The sequence below is a fragment of the Gallus gallus genome, chromosome 6, assembly GCF_016699485.2.
Source record: "Gallus gallus isolate bGalGal1 chromosome 6, bGalGal1.mat.broiler.GRCg7b, whole genome shotgun sequence".
NCBI lineage: Eukaryota > Metazoa > Chordata > Aves > Galliformes > Phasianidae > Gallus > Gallus gallus.
In genome coordinates, this window is record NC_052537.1 from 27,841,448 (window position 1) to 27,867,831 (window position 26,384).

General features: G+C 44.3%; 1 protein-coding gene across 31 annotated transcripts in view; it reads left to right on the forward strand.

Moving 5' to 3' along the window:
* The first annotated feature begins 1,856 nt into the window (after positions 1-1,856).
* TCF7L2 (transcription factor 7-like 2 (T-cell specific, HMG-box)) overlaps positions 1,857-26,384 on the forward strand; it is a 172,412-nt gene continuing 147,884 nt past the window's right edge. For 30 of the 31 annotated variants that reach the window (XM_015288546.4, XM_015288547.4, XM_015288561.4 and 27 more), the window contains exons 1-3: positions 1,857-2,670; positions 2,960-3,026; positions 3,187-3,311. In XM_015288546.4, coding sequence (XP_015144032.1) covers positions 2,482-2,670; positions 2,960-3,026; positions 3,187-3,311 — 381 coding nt within the window. In that variant the 5' untranslated portion in view covers positions 1,857-2,481. The remainder of the gene's footprint in view (positions 2,671-2,959; positions 3,027-3,186; positions 3,312-26,384) is intronic. The other variant, NM_001206510.5, reaches the window with a different exon arrangement.

Consider the following 26,384-nt stretch of genomic DNA (forward strand, 5'->3'; position numbering starts at 1 on the left):
AAATCAAAAAGCAAACAGAAATGGAGAAGGTTTGTTAAGGTGCCACTCTGCAAACCAAAGACAGTGAGTGCATCACTGGGGCTGTGGGAAGTGTGTGTGCCCACAGGGAGTTATTGAGCCAAATCTCAGAAAGTAGAATCAAGTTAGTGGAAAAACTGGTGGAAAAGGAAACTGTTCAATCCATTTGTACATTGATTTAACAGTGAAGAATCTCATTCTTCACATTTTTACTTGGTGTCTTGAAATAATCCTTTTTCTGTCTCCATATTCCCACTTAGACATTGTTCACAGACTTATTTATTTATGAAGTCTGAAGGTTAGTCCCTACCTGCTGAGACTAATTAGCCCTGTTCTTTGTGTCCTATGCAATCCTGTCTGATTAAATGTACACATTTGTTTTACTTCTTTTCATGCTTCCTTTCACTCTACTTCTGCTTTGCTGATTAATATTAAAGTTGTAAGTTGCAGTGATTTTTTTTATTTCTATTTTGTCTGTATCTTTCCCTTTAGTATGCAAATTTCTATGTGAACTTTTTAATGCCTGAGAATTCGCGTTAGCCTTGTCGATCTCCGTATTATTATTTTTATTATTCTTTTTAGAGAAGACAGTTTAGCCGAAACCCCCAAACTCGCTAAATATTGCATGACAAATCGGCTTTGTTTTGGAAACCCTCTGCGCTGAATGGCCCTCAGAGTGAGCAGCAGGTTAGATTTCTCGAGGAATGTTTGGATTATTTAGCACAGCTCCCTTTCCAACACCATTTCCACGAGGCGATTTACTAATTCCCGTTGAAATCCCCGTTTCCACACACCCCCTCCTCCCCCCCCCCCCCCCCCCCGGCTCCTTTTTGCCCACGTTAAAGTTTCCAATTGACTCTGCCATTGTTACAATTTGTCGCTGTACAACACCAATTTGTTGCCCGTCCCCTCGGCGCGCAGCTCTCGGGCAGCAGATGCCGCGCGGCGCCGCACGGCGCTCCCCTCCGCGGTGCGGGGCTGTGAGCGGTGCGGGGCTGTGCGCGGGGGCTGCACGGCTTCGCTTTCGCCTTTCCCCACCGCGCGCTGTTGACGCCGCCGCCGCCGCAACTTTTCGCTTCTGAAGTCTGCGAGTCCTTGATTCTCCGTCCTGCCACGCTAATTAACTTCTTAGCAGTCACATTCCTTTTCCTCCTCCTCCTTTTTTTTTTTTTTTTTTTTTTAACTTCACATCAAGGAAAAAAAAAAAAAAAGAAGCAACAACAACAACAACAAAAAAACCCAACATCGAACAACACAGCGCGCCTCGCTCCGCGATAATTCGGAAACATCTGATGTTCGGGGAGTGATCCCGCACGTTTTGATCCTGCGTGGTACCGCCGTGCTACGCGCGAGGAGCAAGTGCCGCTGACCAAAGGGCTCTGACCACGTTACGGGGTTTGTCACGCTCGGAGTTTCTTACGAGGGTTACGCAGCTCCCCCCCCCCCCCCACCCCGCTGTGTTGATCCCGGGGCCGCCCACCCTCCGGAGGACCCGCACCCCGCGGGGCGATGCTCCCATAGAGCCGACCGCGGTCCGCAGCGTCGGCCACGGAAAAGTTCGCTCTCGCCCAGCGCGCAGCCGGGGGCACTTCTGCCTCTTCGCCCCCACCTCCAGAACCCGGCGCAATTTTTATTTTATTTTTTTTTTTAATTTGATGCAATTTTTTTTTTTTTCCCCGCCCTCCCGCTCCGTGCCCCAAAGGATCATTGTTAGCTCTGCCTCCCCCACCCTCCTCCTCCCCCTCCCGGCCCCAGAGCTGTTTATTTATGCAGACGTCACCGGGAGCCCCCGCCCCCTCCTGCATCTCATTAAGTGCCTGGTGTGCTGCTCGCTCCCTGTCAATAATCCCGGATCCCAGACTTCTCCGTTCCTCCGGATTTCGATCCCCCTTTTTCGAGCTGTCAATCAGCGCCGCCTTTGAACTGAAAAGCTCTCAGTCCAACTTCAACTCACTCAAACCCGAGCGGCACAGGCTCCCAATATCGGCGGCGCTGCCCCCCCGTTACAGCTGACTTCTTTGGTTTGTTTGGTGCATTATTTCCCCCCTTCCCCCCCCCCACGACCCCTTCCCCCCCCCTCCCCCCGGCTCTATATTTTTGATTATTATTAATTTTTCGCGAGTGCGGGTGCGCGCCGTGAGCAGCTCCGGGAAGAAAGAAAGAGAAAATCCAGAAGAAGAGAAGGAAGAAGCCCAAAGTCACTGGTGCAAAGGAGCAAAGGAGAGACATTTCCCTCCCCTCCTCCTCCCTCTTTTCCCCTCCCCAGGAGGAAAGAGAAGGGGAAAAAAAAAGAAACTTTCACCTTGGACTCTTCTTTTTTTGGTGCAAACTTTCCCCCCCCCTCCCCTGTTCTTTTTCCTTTTTTCCCCCCTCCCCATTCCCCTCCTTTTTTTTTTTTTTCTCCTTTTTTTCCCCCTTCCCCTTTTTGCAAAATTGCTGCTGGTGGGGTGAGCCAGGAGGAAAATGCCGCAGCTGAACGGCGGTGGAGGGGACGACCTGGGCGCCAACGATGAACTGATCTCTTTCAAAGACGAAGGGGAGCAGGAGGAGAAGATCTCCGAGAACTCCTCGGCCGAGAGGGATTTAGCTGATGTCAAATCGTCTCTCGTCAATGAATCAGAAACGAATCAAAACAGCTCCTCGGACTCGGAGGTACGGGGAACCCCGCGGGGCCGTGCGGGCGGCGGGCGTGGGCCGCAGCGGGGCCGGGGCCGCCGGGTCCCGCTCCCTCCGGCGCCCAACTTTCCTCCGCGGCACCAACTTGTAACGATGCCTTCTGTTTTGTTCTGTTTTCTCCTGTTTTGTCCTCCCCCCTTCCCCCACACCTCCTTCCTTCCACCTTCACCCCACACCTTTCCCACTCCCCCCCCACCCCCCCACACCACCACCACCAAAACACCCCCTCCCCGCTCTCCCCACGCCGACCCCGGCCCTCTCCCAGGCGGAGCGGCGGCCCCCGCCTCGCTCCGAAACTTTCAGAGATAAATCCCGGGAAAGTTTGGAGGAAGGTGAGTACGGCCCGGCCCGGCCCGCAGCCCCTCCGCCCGCTCCCCATTGCGGGACACTTCGCTAAAAAAAGTTTTTTCTTCCCCCCCCGTCCCTTCTCGCCCTCCCCTCTGTTGCCCCCTTCCTTCCCCCTCTCCTCTCGTGTCTCCCCCGCCATGTTAGCTGCGAAGAGGCAAGATGGAGGGTTGTTTAAGGGCCCACCATACCCGGGTTATCCCTTTATAATGATCCCCGACCTCAGCAGCCCGTATCTGCCCAACGGATCGCTCTCTCCGACGGCGAGGACGGTGAGTGCCTTTTTTTTTTTTTTTTTTTTTTTTGTGCCTTTTCTTCCCTCATCCCCCCCTCAGCGCCGCGCTCCCCGCTGCCCCCGCTCGGCCCCGGCCCCGCCGCCCCCTCCCCCGCGCCGCAAACTTTGCGAACTCGGCGGGCGGCGGCGGGAGGGGGTTTGTTTACACTTCGCCATGTTGCTTCTCTCCCTCGCTCCTTTCCTGTTTTTTTTTTTTTTAAATCTTATTTTCTTTCTTTCTTTAAATTTTTATTTTATTGTTTTTTTTTTCTTTTCCCTTTTCGATTTGTTTTTACTTTCAGTTTTGCGGGCAGTTTGCTGGAGTCCTCCGATGTGGGGTTAAGAGGAGGGAGGAGAGGGAAAAACAAGAGGGGGAAAAAAAAGCAGCAAAAAGGAAAGCGGCCTCAAAAGTAAAGTAGGAGCGAAGCAAGGAAAAAAAAAAAAAAAAAAAACAGAATCGGGAAGTTTTATTTTTTCCCCTAACAATTACTGTATTTGTTTTCGTGCCCCTCTCCCCTCGCTACGCGGGGAGCGGCCGCTCCCGCTGCCCCGCCGGCCCCTGCCCTCCTCCGCGCCGCCGGCCCGGCTCCGGCTCCCCCTCCCCTTTCCTCCCCCTTAACCCTCTCCTGCCCTCGGCCGGCCCCGTGCCCCGCGGCCCCTCCCGGCCCCGCCGCCCTCCTCCCGCCCCGGGGCCCGCACCGCGGCGCGGAGCCTCTCCGGGAGCTGAGAGCGCGGCGGGCCCGGCCCTGCGCCGCACCGCACCGCACCTGGGCCCGGGCGGGAGGGGAGGGCCGGAGCCGGAGGCAGGGATCGCCTCTTTGCGAACTGCAACAGCAAAATCGAAGCGAGTCGAGCGAAATTCCTGCTGCAAGCGTGCTGGCAACACGCGTTGTGTTGAAAGCGTCCTCTTCTTGTTGGGCTTTCTTCCTTTTTCTTTTTTTCTTTTTTTTTTTTCCCCCTCTCCCCAAATTGTGTTGTATTTAATCCCGAGGGCAGGGTGCGCCCGCCCCTGCGTGTGAGCGGCGCCGGGCCGAGCCCCGCTCCTGGCGTCCTGCGGAACTCCGGGGGCTGCGGCGGGGCCCGGGCTCAGCGCTGCGCTCCGCCTGCCCGGGGCAGCGCTCCCGTCCCATCCCCTTCCCGATCCGTCCCTTCTTGGCGGTGGCGGCTTAGTTCTTAGCTAAAGCAGTGAAATCCAGTAGGGTACAAAATGTTGTCGATGGGCTCACAGTGTCGTTTTGTTCCTTCTGGGCGCTCCTCGGTCCCCACCGTCCCCATGTGTGTTTGCAGACTTTTTTTTTTTTTTTTTCCTTGTGGTAATACGAGATAGCAATTTACAATAATAGATTCACTGTTCCAGAGATGTTGTAGCCACGCTAATGACCGAGGTCTTGGGCAACTTCAGCGTATCAGATCTACAAGTGTTTTACAGCATTAAAATACTAACATCGGGTCGGCTGCGTTTCCATCCGGTGGAACGTCAGCGGGGCGGCACTGCGGTGCTGCGCGGTGCGGTGCGGTGCTGTGCCCCCGCAGCTGTGCGGTGCGGTGCTGTGCGGTGGTGGAGGGGCCATGCGGTTGGCAGCGCGATGGCCGGGAGGGGAGGTCAGGGCTGGGCACGCGTTTCTTCTTTTGAGTATGGTCACTCCTATGTGTATGTGTGATGGGGATGAACTTCAAGCCCCTGCAGCACAGGGATCCGGACCATCAAACAATCTTTGATACAAATGACTTTGGAACGAGTCACTTGGTTACAAAGTGGCAGCATTGTGTTCCTTTTTTGTTCCCTTTCGCCTGAAAGGCGTTCCCCTCTCCCAAGCGCAGGTTATAGGAAGAACAGCTCCTCTTCCCTTTCCTCAAGCATCTTTCTTACAACAGATACAGTTCTTCATTTTCCTTTTAATCACTGCGTTTCCCAGACCACCTCTCCCTCCTCATGCAAACCGGGGTTCCCCCGCAGTTACCCTCTATTCCCCCGCTTGCTCCCCACAGCTAAAAAGGCCTCCATAGGAATGCGGCATGAGTGGCAATTGGAGGTGCTGCCCAGGGGATGCCACGCTGCCTGGTGCTGGTGTGGCAGGTGGCCTTCTCCCGTTATCAGATGGGATCTGAAGGAGATTTCCACACTCTGTAGGCAGTTGTTTTTTTTTTTCTTTTCTCTGGCAACCTCCTCGTATCTTCTTAACCTTATTCTTTCACATTCTGTGCGTGCGTTTGTTTGTTTGCCGACGACTTAATTATAGCCTGGAAAAATTAAAGTTATTAATTGAGTCCTGAGAGCAGGATGTTACAAGGACCGAGCGGGATGGCAGCTGCTGTCACACTGCTGTTAGTGGATGCTGGCTCTCTGCTGCACAGCTTCCTATTCCAGACAAATCAGATCATGCTCTTTTCTGTTTATTTCTGTCTTCTCTTTTTTAAATACGTGTTGAAAAGGCATAGATAATTCAGCGCCGTTTTTAATTTTATATTTATTGATGTAGTTTTTCCAGAAGCCCTATTTGAGGCTTAGGACATGCAAGGTCGAGGTGATGCAGATATGTGGAAGAACTGCTTTTCCTTTCCCTTTGCTGTTGCGTAGAACCTTAAAGATTTGTGGGTGTGGTTTTTTGTTGCTTTATTTTTTTTCCCTACTGACTTTTTCCTTTTTTCTGGGGTGGTGGTGTTGTGTGTGGTGGGATTACTGTTTATTTTTTTGTCAGTGTCTCTGTAATTGTCTGTTCAACACATGGGCAGTGATTCCTGCTTTACTGTTACACAAACGTATGGAGCATCATAAAATCTGCTTATGATGAATAATATATTATCTAAAGAATAATGCTTCGGTTGCTGAGAACTCTTTATAAAACCTCGATAGGAATAATTTTATAAGTCAAAGAATTTTTTGCACGTTAACGTTGCTTCTGACAGAACGCTGTGCAATGCTTGCAAGAATAGCTGTGTGCTGCGTGGAGGTCTGGTCACATACTAATGAAGTAATGCATCCTAGAATGCAGTTTCATACCTATGCTTGCAGAGGAACCGGGGGAGCTGCCTGTTAGGGATAATAAAGGACACTGTTTTCGTTTCAGAGCTGGAAATGAAAAAGTGGTGTATTTCATGTCGATCCTACATTTAGATCTTGGTTAATGCATTTGGTGAGCAAATAGATGTGCTGTGACTTGAGAAAGCTTTGCTGGCTGAGGTCGCATTTTTACTGGTGCTGTTGCATCTTCCTTACCCCCAAACTGGTGCTTGCTAAGTGAGGTTGTAGGAGTGAGCTTGTGTTTGGTCCTGAAGCGTGCAGGTTTGGAATGGCTGTAGGGGAGAGCAGCCCCCTGCTCACAGCGCAGGTCCAGGAAGAAACTTTTTCCTTTAACTGCTTTGAAAAATGGATGTTTTCCTTTATCTGCTGAATGAAACAACCTAATCCTTCCTGACACAAAAGCGGCAGACCCAGGAGTGCGAAGGGTTAATGGTGGTCCCTTTTTTTTCCTCCCTCCAATTGTTTTGACAACACTTTTCAAAGTGTGACATTCCAAGCCCTTGCAATACAATGTAATATTACTGTAATTACACAGGTCATTACATTTTAAATAGAGAACAATAAAATGCTTATCGCACTGAAAAAGAACAGGTGTTCTTGCCCTTCTTTGGTATTTATGCTAATTGTTTTTCATCTCCTTCAGAAATATTTATGGCTGGCGTGTTAAGATTTCAGTTTCGATGCGACAATATTAATTCTTTGCTAATCTTTATGGTTGAGGTTTAATGTCTGCAGTATGGATTATAGTATTAACATCCACCAACTCATTTAATAATGTAGGTACAACTTAATATGTCAGCACTTTAGTACTTTATGATACATAGCTATTCAATGGAGACTGCATTATTCACTTTCATTTTTTTTTTCTAATTGAGTAGTTGTGCTTTTATAAAGTTTCTGGACTTGTGCAAAAACAAGCTACTAAATAACAACTGACGATCCTGCAGCATAAATTGAATGGAACCTCCATAAAGAAACTTTCCTCATGTTTAATTAGGTAGATTGCTGAATCACTGCTATAGCATTAGCATAGCTGCTATACAGTGGCAAACAGAATGGATCTGTTAACTTATTTCCAGTAAGGAATCTGAGTTATTTTGAATTCTCTTCATTTTCTTTTATTATTATTATTATTTTTTTTTTCTGATAGCTTTTCTTTCTGGAGCAAACAGTGCATTGCTAAGCCCACCAGCTTCTCTTTAGGGGGCTATGAAAATTAGTTAGAGAAAAGTTTCATGTTTCTGGGACCTTGCAAAACAATATAATGCAGCGCTGTTACTGGAGTGTATTGGATAATTGCAGGACTGCACTTCATTAAAAATAATATTTGCCTTGGAAATCAAACAATTTTAATAGCTGCAGCAGTGGCTGATCTATACTGGAAAAAAAAATACAGTAGACACCTTTCCAGGCTTTTTTGAATGCATTCATACATGAATTGATGATTTTGAGTGTATTTTATTTATTTTTTTTCCCTTTCCTCCTCCTTCCTCTTCTTTTTTTTTTTCTTTTTTTTTTTTTGGTCAAGCAAATATGTGCTGATTTGTCAGCTGGAGGCAGGGAGGGGGATATGTCACAGCTTTCACTGAGGCTTGTAAACCAGAATGTAGGTAGAAATGTTTTAAATTTGTCAGACTTTCACGACTGGGCCCCAAAATCGGATTGAAGGGGGAAAAAAAAAAGTGGTGCAGAGAAAAAGGACAGCTGCAGATTTTTTGTGTGAACGTGTGTTTCTGTACCATGACTAAAAACTCTGAGGACCTTTCCCCAGCTGTCTGGGAGTTATGTGGAAGTTGGATTATTGGCAGTTAAGCATGAGACAACCTGGATTTAGCAAATGTTCTCCTGCACAGGAAGTCGATGACATTATACTGGGGGAAGGGAGCGGATCGCGCTGCAGGCGAAGCTTGGAGGGGAGTCCGCTCTCCCCCCCCTTAAGGGCAGCCCAAAAGCAGCACTTGTAGTAGGCAAGGCAAAATAGGAAAGTGGTGGGTTTCTTTTCAATCTCTCTCTTTCTCTCTCTTTTTTTTTTTTCTTATTATTTTTCTATTTTATTTTTTTTCCTGGGGTTTTAGGTGAAACCAGATCCCTGGCTCCCACCCCGGAGCTGCTGTGGGAACTCCTGCCTGGGGCACTGGGGAGGTGTGGGGAGAAATCCCAAGCCCGGCACCCCCTCAGCTCTGCCTCCTCGCAAATGTGTACCTAAGCCTTCAGCTTTGACTTCTAATTGGGCACATTTGTGAAGGAAATGGTTAATTTTACAACCAAAGGCAAACTTGCACCTCGACAGGTCTGCTGAAAGAAATGTGCCACAGTCGTTTGCTGGCAGGCACCACAGGGTCATAAATCCACGGGGTTTATTTACAGCCTATAACACTTATGAATGTTAAGATATTTGACGCCACGCTGGCCTTATAATATCCAAGGTCCACAGACACTGGCAGTGGGTCAAATTTCTTTCACTAATTATAAGCAATGAGAGATGGAGTGTGGTTCTGGGGGGTGGGGGAGAGCTGGAAATCCTGTCTCTCCCCACCCAAAAGCACAGAATTTCGTGCTCCTCCTCCCAGGCGCTGGTTTATGTTTGTGCTTTTACGTGGGCTCTGAAGTTTATAATTAACGCTTGCGGTGCCAGAGGGGCTGAGCTCTGCCTGCAGCGGGAGAGGCCAGCGCAGCCCTTGGCAGATCTGAGCAGCACTGGGCAGTGTTTCCCAGATACTGACACGAGCAAACATTTAAAGAAAGATGACACCTGGAAACGTCCTTTAATTTTCTCATGTACCAGTGAGAGGGGGAAGGAAAAAATAATGATCCTGTGAGGTTTGATAGAAGAGGTGAATGGCTGGGAATACACGTTTTAGAGTTATTTTGTGCGTGGTGACAACTTGGTGTGTGTGCCTGTGTAAAATGAGGCTCTCTGCCTGCACAAGGGGAAGGTGCACAGTGATGTACTCAGTGGAAGGGCAGAACACTTGGGGAAGCCTTGCACCCTGCTAGAGGGAGAGGTGAGGGGTGGATGGGGTGCACGGGGGGCTTTTGGGAGCAGCAGACACAAAGGGCACTGCAGAGTGCTTGGCAGACAAAGGAAGAAATGGGAGTGCCAAGAGAAATCCCAGAAACTTGTGGGATGGGGGGCATGCTGGTGTTTGAGAGGCTGGAGGGGAACTTTGGGGCCTGGCGCTTGACTCCTCAGTGTCAGGGGAACGCTGTGCTCAGGGAGAAGTAGTGCATTGCCCACACAGCCTGCGGTCCGCTCTGCTGCCTTGGGGCGGGCGCTGGGCCTGGCGCTGCGGCCTGTGCCATGCTGTTACCCAGGTGTGCCCAGGTATTACTCCTGGCTTTAATTCCTCCTGCAGTCTCCCTGTAGGTTACTGTTGCACTCGGATGCTAATTTAAGAAAAACGCGGCGTTATGTGTGTGGTGGAAAGCTGTGCTCCTTTGCCCATATGTTTTTCTTCTGTTGGTTGTGTAAAGCCTGGCTGGGAAGGGGAGGAAAAAAAGAGGCTGTCAATGTGGCCCTTCCATGAGTAAATGTACAGTTTTGTTGAAGGCTTTATGCATTTTCCTAATCAATGGAATGCTGTGAGTTATTAGCCTCTGGGGACAGATCTGAATCCCACACCACCGAGGTGTGGGGCTGGGGCCATGCAGGGCCTGTGCAGCAGGTTATCAGCAGCTGTGCTGTCCTGCTCCTGTCAGGCCCTGCCCAGAAACCCTCCTTTGTGTGAGGCAGTGTGCAGCCTCGATCCATGTTCTTGTGGGGTCACACACGGGCAACTGGGCAGTGCTGAATGAGTTAAGTTGCTGGCTGAAGTTTGGCTTCATGAAACTAAATTTGAGGCCTGGTAGGCATTAGCAGGGCACAGCACATTTACAGAGCTTAATTAGTACGAACTGTAATTGTTCATGGTCTGCCAGAAGGAGTAATGTTCAGGAAAAGTGGAGTCGTTCTTCTGCAGTCTTCAGTTTTAAAACGATAAATCACTTGCATATTTGTGCAGTGATTCAAATGGAGCTGAGACCTCTCCATCTCAACATGTGGTAAATTGTAAAGTCAATGAATTGCAGATGTAGGGTACAGCGGATTCTCTAAGAAAATGTGGAATGAACGGGGAAGGGTGATGCTATAAATACTTACTGAGAAGATAACTGGGTTTCTGCTGTGCCAATTACGATGTACTAAAGATATTAGCAATTTTGTTTGAATGTATTTATTTTAAATTTCTTTAAATATAAAGGTACCGCGTTACTTCACTTGGTGAGGTTTTCTTAATGCTGCAGAACAATGGGTTTCATATGGAAGTGCACGTGATAGCCATATTAATACAAATTAATTCACTATGAGTAAGGTTGTAGCCGTTCCAGGAGGAGCGTATAATGATGGGGAACTTTAAAGCGTGGGTGCAGAAACTTATGAGAAACGTAGTGGTAGAGGATGCTTTATATTTGAGCAGGGGGAAATGCTGGGACTATTCTGTCTCCCATAGTGGCGTTCTGTATGTGCCCGTACAGCCTTCTAGCTTTGGAGACACTTCTTGGGTGTATTAATCTGACAGCCTAGAGCCTATTTCAAGGGGGAAAAGGAAAAAAAGAAACCACAACAGAACTCCAAACCTATAAACAAAACTACGCCATACAGATTAACATTGTAAGTGCTGTGTATTGTTTTTTTTTTTGAATGTGGAGAATGTGTGTCACTCTAACTGCTGTGAAATCTTGTCTTCCTTGGGCTTGGTCCAAGGTCCATTGAAGTCAGTGGAAAAAAGCCTTCTATTAATAACGACAGGCTTTGGATCAGGCCCCGAGTGTCTTGAACCAATGGCCAACTTATTCAAAAGTGGATAAAGGTACTGAAAAAGCCAAACTAAACTAAACGTCGCATTGATTTCTTCTTCTGCGGCATTTTTTGCTCTTGAAAAAAGTTGTGTTTCCGATGGTACTTTCTTAAATGAGCTCCTGCAGTATCTGACTTTCCCACAGAAGTGCAGAGCATCCTGGCAGGATCAGGATTTGGTCTGAGGCTGTGTTGCATGTCAATACTGCTTCTCTAATGTGAGTAGGTGGATTTGTATGGAAGTTGTAAAAGTTAATGATTGTTCTCTGACTCATATGCTGCTGGTTTCAGCAAAGAAAAATGATGACAGTGAAATGATAGAAATTATAGGAGACAAGTAGGCTTTGGTGAGCAGAGAATGTATTTGTGTTTGAAATGCTTCTGCTGCTTGCTGAAGGAAGTGCAAGGAGGGAGATGATGTGGGGGCTGTGGTCAGATGTCTGGGGTGCTGGAGTCCAGCAGGTTTTGGCCAGGAAGGAAGCTGAATTCAGGAGGGACTCTGATGTTAAAGGTCCCATAACCATTTTGTTAGTCCCACTATACAGTTAGTTTTGACTAACTGTTTTCCCCTCTCGGCAGAACAGGTTTTAATGCCCTAGGCTCCGTGGGAAGTACGATTGCATGCTTAATGGCTACTAAGTATGAATATATAATTGTGTGCTAGCAGCATCTACCTTGCAGCTTTGTGGGGCTCTGAGGAGTGTCTGTGGTAAGAGAGGAGCTGTATACAACAAAATCTGGCTTGGCTTTTTAATTCACAAGTGGCAGTGCTACAGCTGAGATTTAAAAAAGAAAAAAACAAAACAAATGGACAAAAAAAACACCAGCAACAACAAAACCCACAAAATTAAAACAAAACCAAAACAAACAAAACACCCAGAAAGGAGGGTGTGAGAAGGAATATTTAGAAAATACTGAACTGAAAATACTGCAAAAAGGCTTTCTGGGGAATATGAGAAATTCTTAGATGTTGATACAATGGAAACAAACGATCCTATTTTAGGAAAAGGAAAAATAGAGCAAGAAAAGGTGGGGGGTTACCTCTGAGCACATCCCAAGTCCTGCTGGAGTCAGTGACTCCTTAAATAATTATGTGGAAGAGTTTGAGGCTATAGGCTTTTCTATTCTTAGAGACAAGTCACTACATTGATTTCTGTTTTTAACTGATGCAAATATTTAATAAAGGTTCTCTTGGAAATACTTTAAACCCTAGCCTGAATAATTTTAACTTGGTTAAACCAGTGAACTGGTTTGAGAGCATACACACTAAGAGGTTTGCATTGGTTTAATTAGATTTAAGAGATTTATAAAACCAGGGCTGCTGTTCTGACATAGGCGAGGTCTGGAACACAGCATATAGATGCTGCATTGATCTGCACCCAGGCTCAACAGACTGCTATAGAAATTACGCTATTATAAATGTTTGCTAATATTAAAGAATCCGGGAGAAAGTGTGACCTTGACTGAACACATCAGAAGAATAAGGCTGCAATCAGTGTTTCTACCTTTGTTTTCTCTGAGACACTGGTGAGATTTTCTCCCTTTGAAAGGAGTTACAGATTATAGTTCTCTGCCTGGAAGTCAAGATTTTGAGATTTTTTATTAGCAGTATTTTTAGCTGAATGCCTCAGTTTACTTCTGATCCCTGTTGTATTCCCCTACGGGCTTTTTCTTAGTTCTTAAACTACGTCATAAAATGTAGATTAAAACATGTATGTGTCCATTTGAAGGAAAAAAAAGTCTTTACAGGAGCTAGTCACAAACCTGACTTCTGTACTGGGTGCAAAACCGCTATGTAAAGAATATCCATAGAGCTTATTTTGCCTGGATAGCAGCTGAATACCTTTACAGTCCCCAGGGCTGTTAAAGGCCAAATGCCTGCTATACGTACTAAGTTTATTTTTCATTGAAATCGGTTGCTCAACTACAATATGTGAAAGTACTTCCATGGAATTTTGTTTATGAAATGCAAGTCTGCAAAGTAGAACCTGTGTTGTAAATGGAGCAGGGTACACCGAGGTGCTGCTGGTGTGTCCATACCTCAGTTATCTGTGGGTTGCGTGTGCACATCTGTGTATATGCATGTGATGTATATTGTTTGTGAATGTATAGTCAAGTTATCAGGTGTCTATTCAATTTTAATTGACAATATGAGATTCCTGTGGTTACTCTGTGTGCAGATTGCCTTGGGGCTCTACAGGGTTTGTGGGAAGAAAAGCCTTGACAAGTTTCCATTAAGCTCTGAATCAGGCAATTGGAAAAGAGGAGAATGAAAGGAGCTGAAAAGAGGGACAACTTGTTAGTGTTGCATTCTGAGCTTGCAACGAGAAACCTCTTTTAGACAAGAGTGGTTCTCAGGCCAAGAATTTCAAACTCGCGGAGAAACCTGTCCAGAACACAAAAGTTGTTTGAACGGGGTGCAGAATTGTCACAGTAATTAGAGCAATCTCCGTTTACTGAGTGGCAGCCTTTATAAAGGACAGGGGATAAAGGGTTCAAATTCATCTTTCTCTCTGTGATTCACTTCTGATGAACTGCCTCTGTGTATGTATGTGTATATGAAGGAGAGTGTGTGTGTGGCCACATTTTCAGCCATTCATCACTAGATTGCCCTTGTTTTAAAAGAACAAGGGCTTGCATTTCCTCTGACTGCCTCGAATGACGTTTTCAGACATTTTGCCTTTTTTATTCATGCATTTTCTATCGGTATTCTAATTCAATGCATAGAAATAAGACGATGCTTTTGGAAACATGCTTGTGTTGTGCCGGAGAGGGAACCCCAAATATTTCTCAGTCTGTTTCTCTGTTTCTCTTCTTTCTTGCTCAGTCCCACATCTTTGACTCTTAGGAGCGTTCCCATTATTTTTAATAGGATTACTTGTAGAAGCAGGAACAGTGAATGAATAAGGCTCGGGCCCTTAAAGTTTATCCTCTGGCTGCTGCAAGGTCTGTCCAGAACTACTGAATCAGCTGGAGATTTGCCATTGCTCTTATTAGGAGAAGGATCAGGCCCACAGATTACATAAGACTGGGTCTTGTGAACAAGCCAAGTAAAACTGTAAAAATCACAGTCATCGCCACGTGCATTACAGAAGTGTCCGGAGGCCTCTGGGCTCCTCTTGATCAGGTGCTGTACAGAGGAAAATGGTAGCAACTGAGCCAGTTAGCAGTGTGGGTGTTCTCGCCGGAGAAAGAAAACGTGACTGCTAGGTTTCCTGCAAGGCTTTACCTTTAAAGAAAAGAAAATATTAAGCATCTGGATTTCCTTTCCTGTAGTCATACTGAATGCAAAGTTGGTCATTTTGATGTCTATTTAGCAAGTTGTTTAGGTTCAGTTGTTGCCTCTTATTTGTTGTTCCTGGAACAATGTAGCACCTCTTCTGTAAAGTTTTGGAGGCAGTGACTGTGACTGTTTTACTTAATTGTTTAGCCAGGGTTGCATTTCTGTCCTTTGTTAAACACTACTTTGTATCTAAATACGAAGAGAGTGGTCTGCACGTGTTCCTGAAAATGGACCAGAGGAAAACGGGTCTTGCTGCTTGTAATAGAAGCAGTTGAAGCTAACAGATACTACTCGTTGATGAGAAAGATGCAACTCTGAGATGATGTGCAGGATCTGTATGCAGATTCTTTCTTCATTCCCCCTTGAATTATTTTTCCCCTGGAAGATGATGAATTTGGCCAGCTATGTTATATTTTAGCAAAAAAAAAAAAAAAAAATCAGTTACATTTTTTCGTAGGTTTGGCTCTTAGCATGAAAAACTCTGGGAACAGTTGCTTGTCCTGGAGTTTGCATTGCAGAAATGCCCACTTACATTCAGCGAATTACGCCAAGCTCTTCTTCAGGGCAGGCGTTCCCCTAGTTGACCTGTGTTATCTGTGAGTGTGCTGTGGGGACAGGGAAGGCTTTTCTGAATACCCAGAGTCCCTCTTTGAGGCATGAGGAGGAGTGGGATGGAACTGTTTTACTGGCAGTAATGCTGAGTTTCTTATGCGGGGCTGGAGCATAGTGTCAAGTCTGTGTGTTGGACAGTGTCGTGGTCAGGTTGAACAATGTCTCCCTTTTTTTTTTAAATGATGATGCTATTCTGTCTCAACCAGTGATGATTTGCAGACCAGTTGTGATGTCTGTCATCCTGAAAGGAGTATCCAGTGTGGTACTAATTGTACCAGGGCTAATTGTTGATTAGAATGTACTTGTTGCAAATTATGGACCTCTTTTGGACATGGCTTTCTCAGTTCTATCCCTTGTGCTTTATATTCTCAGCTGGTAATTAATTTCTCAGTTTGGTAATTTGTCAGTAACTGGCTTCTCTTCAGTAATGAATGCTCTGTAGTAATTCTGCATCACTAAGGAGAAATTGCTGGCCCTAATAAAGTCACTGATCCTCTTTCATTTGCCAGCCAGATAACCTTTCCTTCCAAACTGTTATGTCCAAGTTATCCATAGCAACAAAACCTGAGTACATCTCCAGCCCATGTCCTGGCTGCTGCTTGATTCATGGAGAGAGGGCTGAGGGAGCTGGGCTTTGGGCGTGATTGTGAGCAATAGCATACGAGAACAGCAGAATGTTTTGAAAGTGGTGGGTTTTTTTTTTTGTTGTTGTTGTTTGTTATATATATATGTATATGTAGTTGGGAAACACGTGTTGCTGGAACAAATAGCTGTTGAGGTTAGTGCAGGTGGTGATCCAGAGCAGTCAATGCCTTCCTGCTGCTGGGTGACATTTCCTCAAGCTTGTTATCCTGCCTGGTGCCATCTTGCTCTTCTGCTTCCTGGTGGGATGGTTTCTGAATGTGGCAGTAATGGTTTTGAGGTGCTTTCTCTCCTGCCGGCTGATGGAGAAGGTACAACCCTGGGTCCTGGGGTGGGCTCTTGTCCACCTTGGCCTTCTGAGAGCTGCCCGCCACAACCCAAAGGGAGCTGAGCAGCAGGGCTTGTAGGATTCAGGCCTGAAGCCGTGATCCCTAAGGGGAGCCAACAAAGTTTGTTTTGGAAACAAAGCACTCAGTGAAGCAGGAAGACAACTGCAGGGAACACTGGAAAGATGGTGTGAATGAGATGCAAAAGTTTTTCATTTAGTGTCCCTGCTACTCCTCTGGGTTTGTGGATCTAAGGAGAAAAACTGCAGTTTTGGGAAATGTCATGAAACGCCTGTCAGCATCTGCACACCCCTAAATACCTTTTACATTTGTTTTTATTTTTACTTGAACATGTCAGCTAATGCCACAAGGAGCGAGTTGAAATCTATCTTTCTTTTTTTCCCCCTGCTGTCGGAATTGTTTGTTAAATTCCAATTACGGGGCTTGTTCAACACCTGTACAAACCCACAGCCATTGTTAAGGGAATAATTTGAGGACAATGGGGTTAATGCAAGTGTACACAAGTGCAGAATTTGGATTGCAAAGTCTCATTATTACTCTGTGTGCATAAGAAAAAGAAGGAAAGTATTGAGCTTAATTTTCAGATCCCAGATATAATTTGTAGGACAAGTGTTTGGAAGAAGGGTAGCCGGGGAGGGGAAGAAATGTCTGAACATGTTCAGATATGGCACTGAATGCATATGAAATGGAAAGTTAAAGGGAAATAAACATTACACTCCTCTTTCCTCCCTACCTCACCCTCATACCACTTTTGTGGAGTCACTTTCTGAGGTATAGCTGCATGAGGCCAGTTGGAAATGATCTTCTTGCACACTATTTGCCTTCAAATTGGTCACGCCTAAACCTGATCATCTGCATGGGATTGAGATAGTGGGGCATAGTGCTGATCTGTGGTGCCAACCGTCAATAACCCCAATTGCATCATGATACTATCAGGAAGTTGCAATAGGTGTGCCTTCACATGATTATGCTCTGTCTGGCAGGAGCAAAATCAAGGGAGTTGGGTAGTTTGACTGTCCTGATTTATTTTTCTCTGAAGCTGAATGTGTGTGTAGCCTCCAAAGGTGACCTGCTATCTTGTGCTACCAGAGTAACCCTCTTAAGATTGTAAGAACATCTGTAAAAGTCAAGAGGATCAAATCCTGGAATTTGTAGCATGTCTCCTGTTCTTCTTTTTTTTTTCCCTCATTGCGCTGATAGACAGATTTACAGCTTTGTGTAACTTCGTGAATAACTAGCAATGGGTCATTTTCCTTTGGGGTAATTCCAGTAAAGGGTAAAAGAAATACAAGCAGAATGAAAGCCAAAGTCCACATCCCTGCTGTCACAAGTGACTGTCAGTTGAGATCAGTTTCTCCTGTAGTTTCACCTTCTGTTTCTTCCCTACTTATGGGAATTCCTTCAGATAAGGATGCAAACTTTCAGTTGTCTTAAGTACTCTGTGCATTTGGGGTGTGACAGAATAACAAATAGCAATAATTATTAGTGGTTAGATAAACTGATCTGAATGTGTACCCTTTCAGTGTTTCGGCTGCTAGAACTAATCTTGACTGCTACAAATAGGTTTGGTATTTGGCATTTAAGTTTATGTAGGAGGGGAGAAAAAGGCCATTGCCTGTGAAATTGTTCAGAAGTTACTTGCTGTTCTTTTTCAATGAATAATTACTCAGCTGAGCAGCATGACAGGAGTCTCAGGTATGGAACTGTTTGATCAAGAGAGAAATAAGTAGTTCCCCATCTTATGTACTTACATAATTATGTGTATAGATGTGTAGAGAAAGGCTAGTTATCTTCCAGATTGGAAAACTGCCTTATTTTGAATAAGTGATTGAAGTCTTTCATTAAATATGAATTTGGAATTATGGAAAGAAGTATTTATCACTGATTTGAGGCTGTCCCAGAAGGTTGCTAAAAATACTTTTTCATACGTTTCATAGTTTTGGTTCATGGGAGACACATACTTTTTTCTTTTGGCGGGTAGCATAATGTTGTCCTGCCAAACAGTGTAGTTCTACTTAGGTAGTATGTGGTGGTTTGTCTTAAAACTTGAAGTACGTTAACTTTCTGAATTGCACACTGTTGGGGTGAACTTTCTTCTGGCAGGTGGTGAAGTTAGTGGTTAGGGTGGTTCCTTGCCTTTGAAGTTGCGTGAATTTCATTGAAACAAACAAAACCTTATGGGTGAAAGACTTTATTATCCGGGTAGAAGGCGGAAATTATTTTTGAGGGATAATTATTGATTTTTTTGGAATTAGCACATGTACTCTCAACTAACAGACTTTGGTTATAATTTTTTGTTTACTTTGTTTACCAATATAGTTTGCAATGATTTGTTTGCATCAGTTACTATTGTTTGGTTACTGTATTAGTAGCGCTATCTACCTGACTGCCTTGGTAACTTGTATCATTCATCCTGTCCCATGCGATGTACAGTCAATATATGCAGTACATGTTGTATTTGGTTTGTTGGATAACAGTTGTATAAAGTAAAATATACTGAAATTATCTGGAAGCTCCTCCCCCTTCTTTGTGCAACTAAATAAATCCTTTCTATTAAGGTATAAAAGTCACTCCTTTATCAGGAGAAAGATTGGGTAAGGTGGGCAGCACCTGGTGCCTTGTCTGTAACTCTGACAGGGAGTTAACTGATTCTACCTTGGGTTTAAGGCCAAAGGCAGCTGAATGTAGCTACATGATGAATGATCCTACCGTACTGAAAAAAGCCAAGAACGGATGTCCTATTAGATGATGAAGCCAGAAAGCAGTTAACATCTGATATTATTTGAATGCTTGAAGGAGCATTGCCCACCCAAACTAAATCCCAGATTTCATTTGTACTTCTATGTGTGCAGAATATGACAAACAGAGAGGTTCACCCAAGTGCTGAAGTACATGGTTTTAAACAAATGAACTCATCTGTGTGATGGATGGATACCAAAATCTTGGAGCTGTTGAAAGTGGGAGAGGAACTTCCTCTGAGCTAAAAAGAAACTGACTTTTGTTAGGGATTTTTTTTTTTTAGATGTCTCAACAGCTACAAAATCATTAAGATAAAATTAGCTACTTTTCAAGGGAACTGTTAATTTTTAACATGAAGCTCTCTTTAAAAGCTTCAGTAAATATTTGCAAATTTCACATATGTATCACTGAAACACTGTGTAAGCCTTGACAATACTTAAATGGATCTGATTGTTAACCTGGAGTTGGGTACACAAATCTGGGTGAGTTTGACAGAGAAAATCTTAATACTTGTTACTTTATGTCTATGTATAGACACACGTACTTACTAAATGTATATACCCTTTCCCTACAAATCTGAGGCAATTGCAGCATTTGACAGTCAAGCATTTGAATTCTTTTCCTGGCATTTGGAAGGATCCTTTGTAGGGGAGGTCCTGCCTGTCTGTATGAGAGAACAGTACTGCTGTTAGGCATTCTGCTCAGTAGTCACCTTTTATTTGAACGTGCTTTGTTGTTTCCTGTAAGTCATCTGGTAGCAGATGATGTAAAGGCAATACTAGAAGAATTATTCAATGATCTAGAGCCAGAACAACATCACTTGGTGAACACTGATGCTCCTATGGGTGAATAGAGTTCCACGCATATAGATTTGTATGAATCCATGGAAAACTGGGCTGTACTCTTCCACAGCCCTACATCAGCTGCAGAATTGTCATTCAGAGATAACCCAGTGGGGGCTGGAATTCTAAAAGTAGTGGCCAAGTTTTTTCTGAAGGTGGTGTGATGTGCAATGATAGCAAGACTGTGGCTTTGCACTGTCTGGAGGGTTAACACAACTCAGGTGATGACGTGGCCGTGTACGTGTGATACTGGCATGCCCTCTTTCCCCAAATACTCTGTGCTCATAATGATTCACTGGTTCATGATGCAGTAGGGAGGTCCTTCCTGGAAATATCCTGCTCACTTCTTGGGTGTGCTCCTTGGAATTGTTCCTTGTATGAATGTCAGCCTGTAAACCAAAATGTTTGCCCTGAGTGCATCCCATTCTAGGGGAGGTTCATGTCTAGGAAGGGTCAGTATGAACCTGTGGAAGTGGACTGCTCTGCAGGGCAAATCTCAAGTTCAAGTCACAGTGCAGATGCAGTTCTTAATGAAAGATCACGATGAGAGCCTATGATACTTAAATATGCCTGTGGTAACTTAATCAGCTGCCACCCACTACTCAGCTTCTATGCTGATCCTAAAATAACCTTTGTAGCATGACACATGCAAAGCTTTCCTCCCCCCCTGGTTTAATCTGCTGTACACAGCCCCAGTGTAATGTTTATATGACAGTCATAAGGAAGACTCTGTAGGTGTATCCAGGCCTTTTATGAGAGCATGACACGACACTGGTTTCTACATTTATCTCTCTGCTCCTCGATGTTCAAGTCTCTGCCATGCTTTCAGTTTTGAAATGAGGAAAAGTGGTGCTGAGCTGCTGTATCTCATTAACAGGGTGTGAGCTTCTACTTTCCAGCATACTGAGTGTTCAGTGTCCTTTGTAGGGATGCATGATTTGGACTCTCCCTCTTCTCCCTCCTTTCCCCTACTGATGTTCCACAAGAATAACAAACCATGAATGGATGTTAATGGCTCCATGCATAGATAAATATAGGCTGTCTGGTTGCTAAGAATATTTTATTGGCATAAATTTGGAGTATTTACAAGTAGCAAATTCACTGGTGAGATTGTGCAGGCCAGACTAAATGAGCTCTGAGGGGCATTTATAACACCTTCAGACAACCAGTCTTTCTGCTTATGGCAAAGGTGTTTGTAAGTGTGCGCATGCACATGCATATATGTGTGTATATATATATTTAAAATATGGATCTTTATGCTTTTTTTCCTTCTTGGAAATACAGAAGAACCATTAATGTGTCTGTTACTGGCATAAAATATAAAAACACATATTCTGAACTGATTTGGAAGCTGTAGTATGATTGCAGTGTGAGAACGTCTGTGATTTAAGTAACTTTGGTAAAGTGACATTCCTAGAAGGTTGGTCGCATCAGTTTGAAGATGCTGAGGGAATAGAGGTAGCTGTGGGGTTTCTCAAGTACTTTGCGGGATCTAACAGCAAATGACTTCTCCCTATAGGTGGTAGAATGCAGATTTTTGGGGCAGTGCTGATAATGCCTCAGAATCCCAATGCTCAGGGAGAGATTGCATCGACTGTAACTTCAAGTCCTTTATTTTCTTTGACCAATAGCTTGAGAGGGAAGAGGAGATAGGGAGGAGGACAAAAAGGTGGAGAGCAAGGAAATTCCCTTTTGTAGTAGATTTAAACAAAACAATATCCAAGCAATACTGATGGTCTGAAAGTTGTTTGGAGGTTTTGTGTAATAGAAGTAGTCCCAGCTGAGAGACATTGCTGAGCAGAGTTCAAGCAAGGAGGCCAAAGGTGCAGCATAAATTTAGTTTGTCAGATTGTTGTTGAAATAAATGAACATTATTCCATGGAATAATCATAACTGCCCATATGGTATAAATACAATCATGAAGTGGTCTCTGAAAGTACTTAGTTTGTATTCATTGCACCTTTTGACCTGGAGGGAGAGAAGGTTGTAATCCTGTTCCAATTGCAATCGATGAAATTTACTATCGATTTGTGGGAGATTTTGTGAACATGGAGAGTGGGGATGGATGATGTGAACTCAAGGCTGGAAAATAATTCATTGGTGGACCACTCATATTTGTTTAGTTTTGGTCACAGTATGTCACTTGGTGCTCACTCGCTTTGTGATTTTAATTTGTTGTCTTTAGTCTAAATAAATGTTTAATAAGGCTGCACCTGGTAATTTTACAAGTAGCCTTAGGAGTGCATTCATTGTGTTAAAAGCATTTAGTAGAAGAGCTGAACTACTAAGAAAGGTGCAAAGAAGGAACATTGGCCTGTCCAAGTGGGTACCTCACTTGGCAGGGAGAAGAAGTTGTTCTTGACTGCAGTCCGCCTTGCTTTATAATGTGTTTTTATTGCCTAATCAATATATGATAAGAATCCATTCCCTGGTCAACTTAAGCACCACTTAATTGAGAAATAAATGATAAACCCATTAAGCTTTGCTCATAGACAACATTTCGGGGTGATTATGGATGCTCAGCTAAATTTTTTGGCATCTCTTGAGTGAAACTAATTGCCTTTCCTCAGGGCTGCTCCATGAGCTTGGGTCGCATCCTGGTCTTGATGAATGGAAATTAAAAACAAAAAAAGAAAGAACAACTCCAGTTGGAGGTTTTTCAATGAATTATCTTTTCTTTTTTAATTTTTAAAGGAGGGATGATGTATACCAGCTTTTTTCTTTTTTGTCTGAAAAGGGCTGCCTTTGTTGCTGAACCTGGTCAGCTCTTGGCCAGAGGCCTTTGCACTGGGGTATCAACATGATCTATGCCTGTGGATTGGGTCCATCCATGCTGCAAAAGTTGCTTCTGGGGGACCCTGCCTTGCGAGTCAAGCGGTGGCCTGTTTGGTGCATGGTGGTAAAACCTGAGAACTGTGGTGGTCTTTAGTTTGTCCAGTGCCCTCTGCTCTTCCTGGGAAGTCTGATCTCAGCAGGGCTGCCATCACAAGCCATACAGCTCTGGGACAGGGCTCTGACCACTCCAAGAAGCTGGATGTTTTTTCAGATCCAGCGTCTTGCCAGAGTGCTGTGTGCCGTTCAACAGCCAGAGGAGCCAGCAGGCATGGCAGATCCGTGAGAGCCATTAATGAGGACCTGGACTAGGAAGTGCTGCATCAGGCAGGAGTAGGGTGAGCTTTATTTAATCAGCTTCTTGAGTCAAATTTCCAGTTAAGGCAATTGATTTGTAATAGAAACTGATGGGACAAGCTGGTATATAGAAGCCCAAGGATATATAACTCTGCTTGGCTTTGTGCTGGCTGCTAGTGATAGATGTGACTTAATAAAAAAAAAAAAAAAAAATCCACTTAGAGGTGCTCACTGCATAGGCTTTTGGCTGCACTGTCACCGGAACTGCACTTGGTCTCCTTTTGTGCCAGAACATCAACTTGACACCTGTATACCAGGGCTGGAGCTGAGCCTACTCAGTGAAAGAGTAGGAAGTCTCTTCTTTTGAGGGATTATGACCTGGAAACTGCTCCCGGTTTTGTAGGAGAGGGATATATAAAGCATTCAGAATCTTTCCACTTGTCTTCATTGGTACATGGATGCTGGTGGTTCTTGCTGGGGCTATTGGAGCCTGCCTTCATTGGACTTGTAGATATGGTCCTTGTTTGCAATTGCAGCTATTCTGACAATTAGTGGCTTGTGTGGCTCTTATTTCTGCTCTCTTCAGCCTCACGCTGAGGGGAGTGGGCTGTGTGTAGTATCTATTTATTATTTGGAGCAATCACTGAGAGAGATTTCCTGACTACAAGTGACTTGCTGAAAGAGCTGGAAGACACTGGCCCTCAGGTGCCAGGTGATGCCCAAACCAAGAAGCCATTATTATTATTTTTTTTAAAGCTGTGACCCCTGCCCTTCTCTCCTATGCAGACCTGTGCCTGATTCCTATGCCAGCTCAACAAAATAAATCTGCTATTCACAACACTCCCCGCTCCATGTAGTTGAGTGTTTGGCTTGCACAAGGATGCAAGTAGCATCTCTGCCTTGTTGCGGATAAGGGTCTGGCCCAGAAATGTTGCCCCATAGCCACAGCCTCAGTGGGACAGGAGTAATGATTGCAAAACTGGGTCCTGATTCTTGCCACAGCCTTGCCTTCTGCCACCCCTTGCCTGCCTGGGTCAAGCGCCGGGAGGACTGTGGAGATGCCATGTTCTCTTTCTGCACATTAATCTTCTGAGTGCTGAGGGCATCGGGTTTTCTTTCTCCATAGCCTGACGGGCACAAATCACCAGATGTTGGGCTTGTGTGGGAATTGATGTCTTTGAATGCTTTTGGAGGTTTTGATAGGGTGCTGTTGGGACATCGGGAAACTCTCCAAGGGAATGACCTGTGGGCTTGTTGCCAACTGTACTTTCAGAAGTGACCCGAGACACTTGGAGCCGTTCCTGGTGTTCAGAATTGCACTGAAACACCAGCATGATGAAAAAACAAATGCAGAATTGCTAAATGTGTGTTGTCCTAAGATTGTGTGAACTGTTGTAACTCTGCTTAAAAAAAAATTCCCCAAAAGACAATGGCCCTCTCCTGATTTTCTTCAGCCGTGTATTCTGATTTGTCTCTGTACATAACCCGTGCGTCAGAATAATAATGAGAGAAGTATTTATGATTTTTGGTGGGGGCATACAAAAGGGTATTTGAATAGAAAATTTAAACCAGAGACAGCATGCAGAGATACTGCAATTTTTTTTCAGGGCATTGATTTGTATTTGATTTAAATTTTAGTGTAGAGAAATAGTCTGATGTTTTCCAGGTTGCAGAAAGGTTTTAGTGTCTCTGCTTTCTGTCTGTGCAGAATTTTCGCTTGCCACCTCTGGAAGGAGAATATTTTATATACCATGACTTTAACTACTTTTTGATCTGAACTTAATCATCCTCTATTACAGTGTTTAGGTTGAAGAGATTTTTATGGTATTCTAGTATTGGCTTTGAAAATCTTTAGTCGCTGATATCTTTGTTGCTCATTAAGTATGTTTTAATTTTTAAACCAAGACTTCTCTGAAAGAAACCAACATTTAGACTGATCTTTTCCTAATTACAGAAAGCCTCCCTACATTTTGTGTCAGCCAGCTGGATCTTTTCAGTTAAATGATGTACAGCAACTAGTATTGCATGTTAGTGTATAACTGAAGACAAAATGATTCTGCAGTAAATCTGTTAGTTTTTTTTTTCCTTTCTCTTCCTCTAAACCAGAGAAATAAAAGGACGAATAGCCAAGGGATTGGTTGCATTCATAGTTAATAGTGTGGATACTGATGTACACGGCTGTTTGAAATTATAAACGCTTTGTCCCAGATAAGCTCATGCTTGTGAAGGACCCTGAAAACGTGGGATTAGATTTGCTTGGCCGTAAGAAAACAGTGTTACTTTTAGTGTGAAGCAAACTTTCTTGAACAGTTTTTGAGAGGCAAATTGTCTTGCCTAATTGGCAAAATCAGCTCTCCAAGAAACGTGGTCTTTTCAAACCCCGAATGCATGACTTTGCCCGCAAATATTTTGAGCGTTATGATGTGAGCCAGTAGCTGAAGCATTTCACTGCAATTTGGGGCTTGTGGGTGTTCATCCCTGTCTCCCTTAGTGAACCTAAATCCTTCCAGCTGCAGCTTTCTGGCGCTGGCTGCCCAGGTTAGAAGCTCAGGACTCCGTCCCAAGTGGCGCTCAGATTTCTGTCGCTTCAGTTCTGTGAATCGGGATGAGGTTTGTGTGGGTGAAAGGCTTTGCTGAGAGAGGAGCTTTTGTTGCTGCCTCGGGCAAATGCAGCAGAAGACACTGTCCTGGTGCTGGCTGGGTGCTCGTGGGCAGCCGGACAGTTCTGTGTCAATTGAGCTTCAGCTTTTTTTCCAGTAAGTATTTGCTGATTGAAATTGAAGAATTGTGAGCACAATTCATCTTAGCATACAGAGAGCACCGGGTGCGAGCAGTGCTGCCTGGGACCAGACATTGACATACGGGCCGTCATCAAACTAATTGTTGTTTGAATTACCTGTTATGATCCGATGACAAATCTGCTTCGCTCCTGCCACTGGAGCAGAAAATGTAGCTTGAATTGGCGTGATGTTAGCAAGTGTAAACTGTACTTCAACAAGATGGATAAACCCAATTATGGGGCAGACCTGTAGAGAGAAAATCCATTTAAATCTCGTAATGTTAAGCAGAGCTGTGTTTAATTCATTTGGACCAATTTGGGAATGATGTATGAGTGTTGGTGAACATTAGTCAAAGGGAGAACAGCCGGGGAAGGAGATGCAGTGCTCGGTCAGGATGGCAGAGGAGAGCTGCACCGTCTCAGCGGTTAGCACTAATGGCTGTGGAAGGCTGAAATGACAAAAAGATGTACTAACTGCTATTAGGGGAACAGCCCAGTGTAAATGAACCAATAAGAGAAACATATGGAGCAGAAAGAAGGTGTGGTATTTTTCTTAAAACTATTGATCTTTCAAATTGAGAAGGAAATGTATCTAGATTGAAAACAGCATTGTGCTATTTTTTGTTATTGTTCTTTTTTTTTTCCTTTTACTTCCACAGAAAGCATGTGGGATTTTTTTAACTTCTGTTCTTCTATGCATATATATATATATATATATATATATATATATATATATATATATATATATAAAATATATATATATATATAAAAGAGATATATAAGAGATAATATATAAGATATATATATCTATATATATCTTATATATATATATATATGCATAT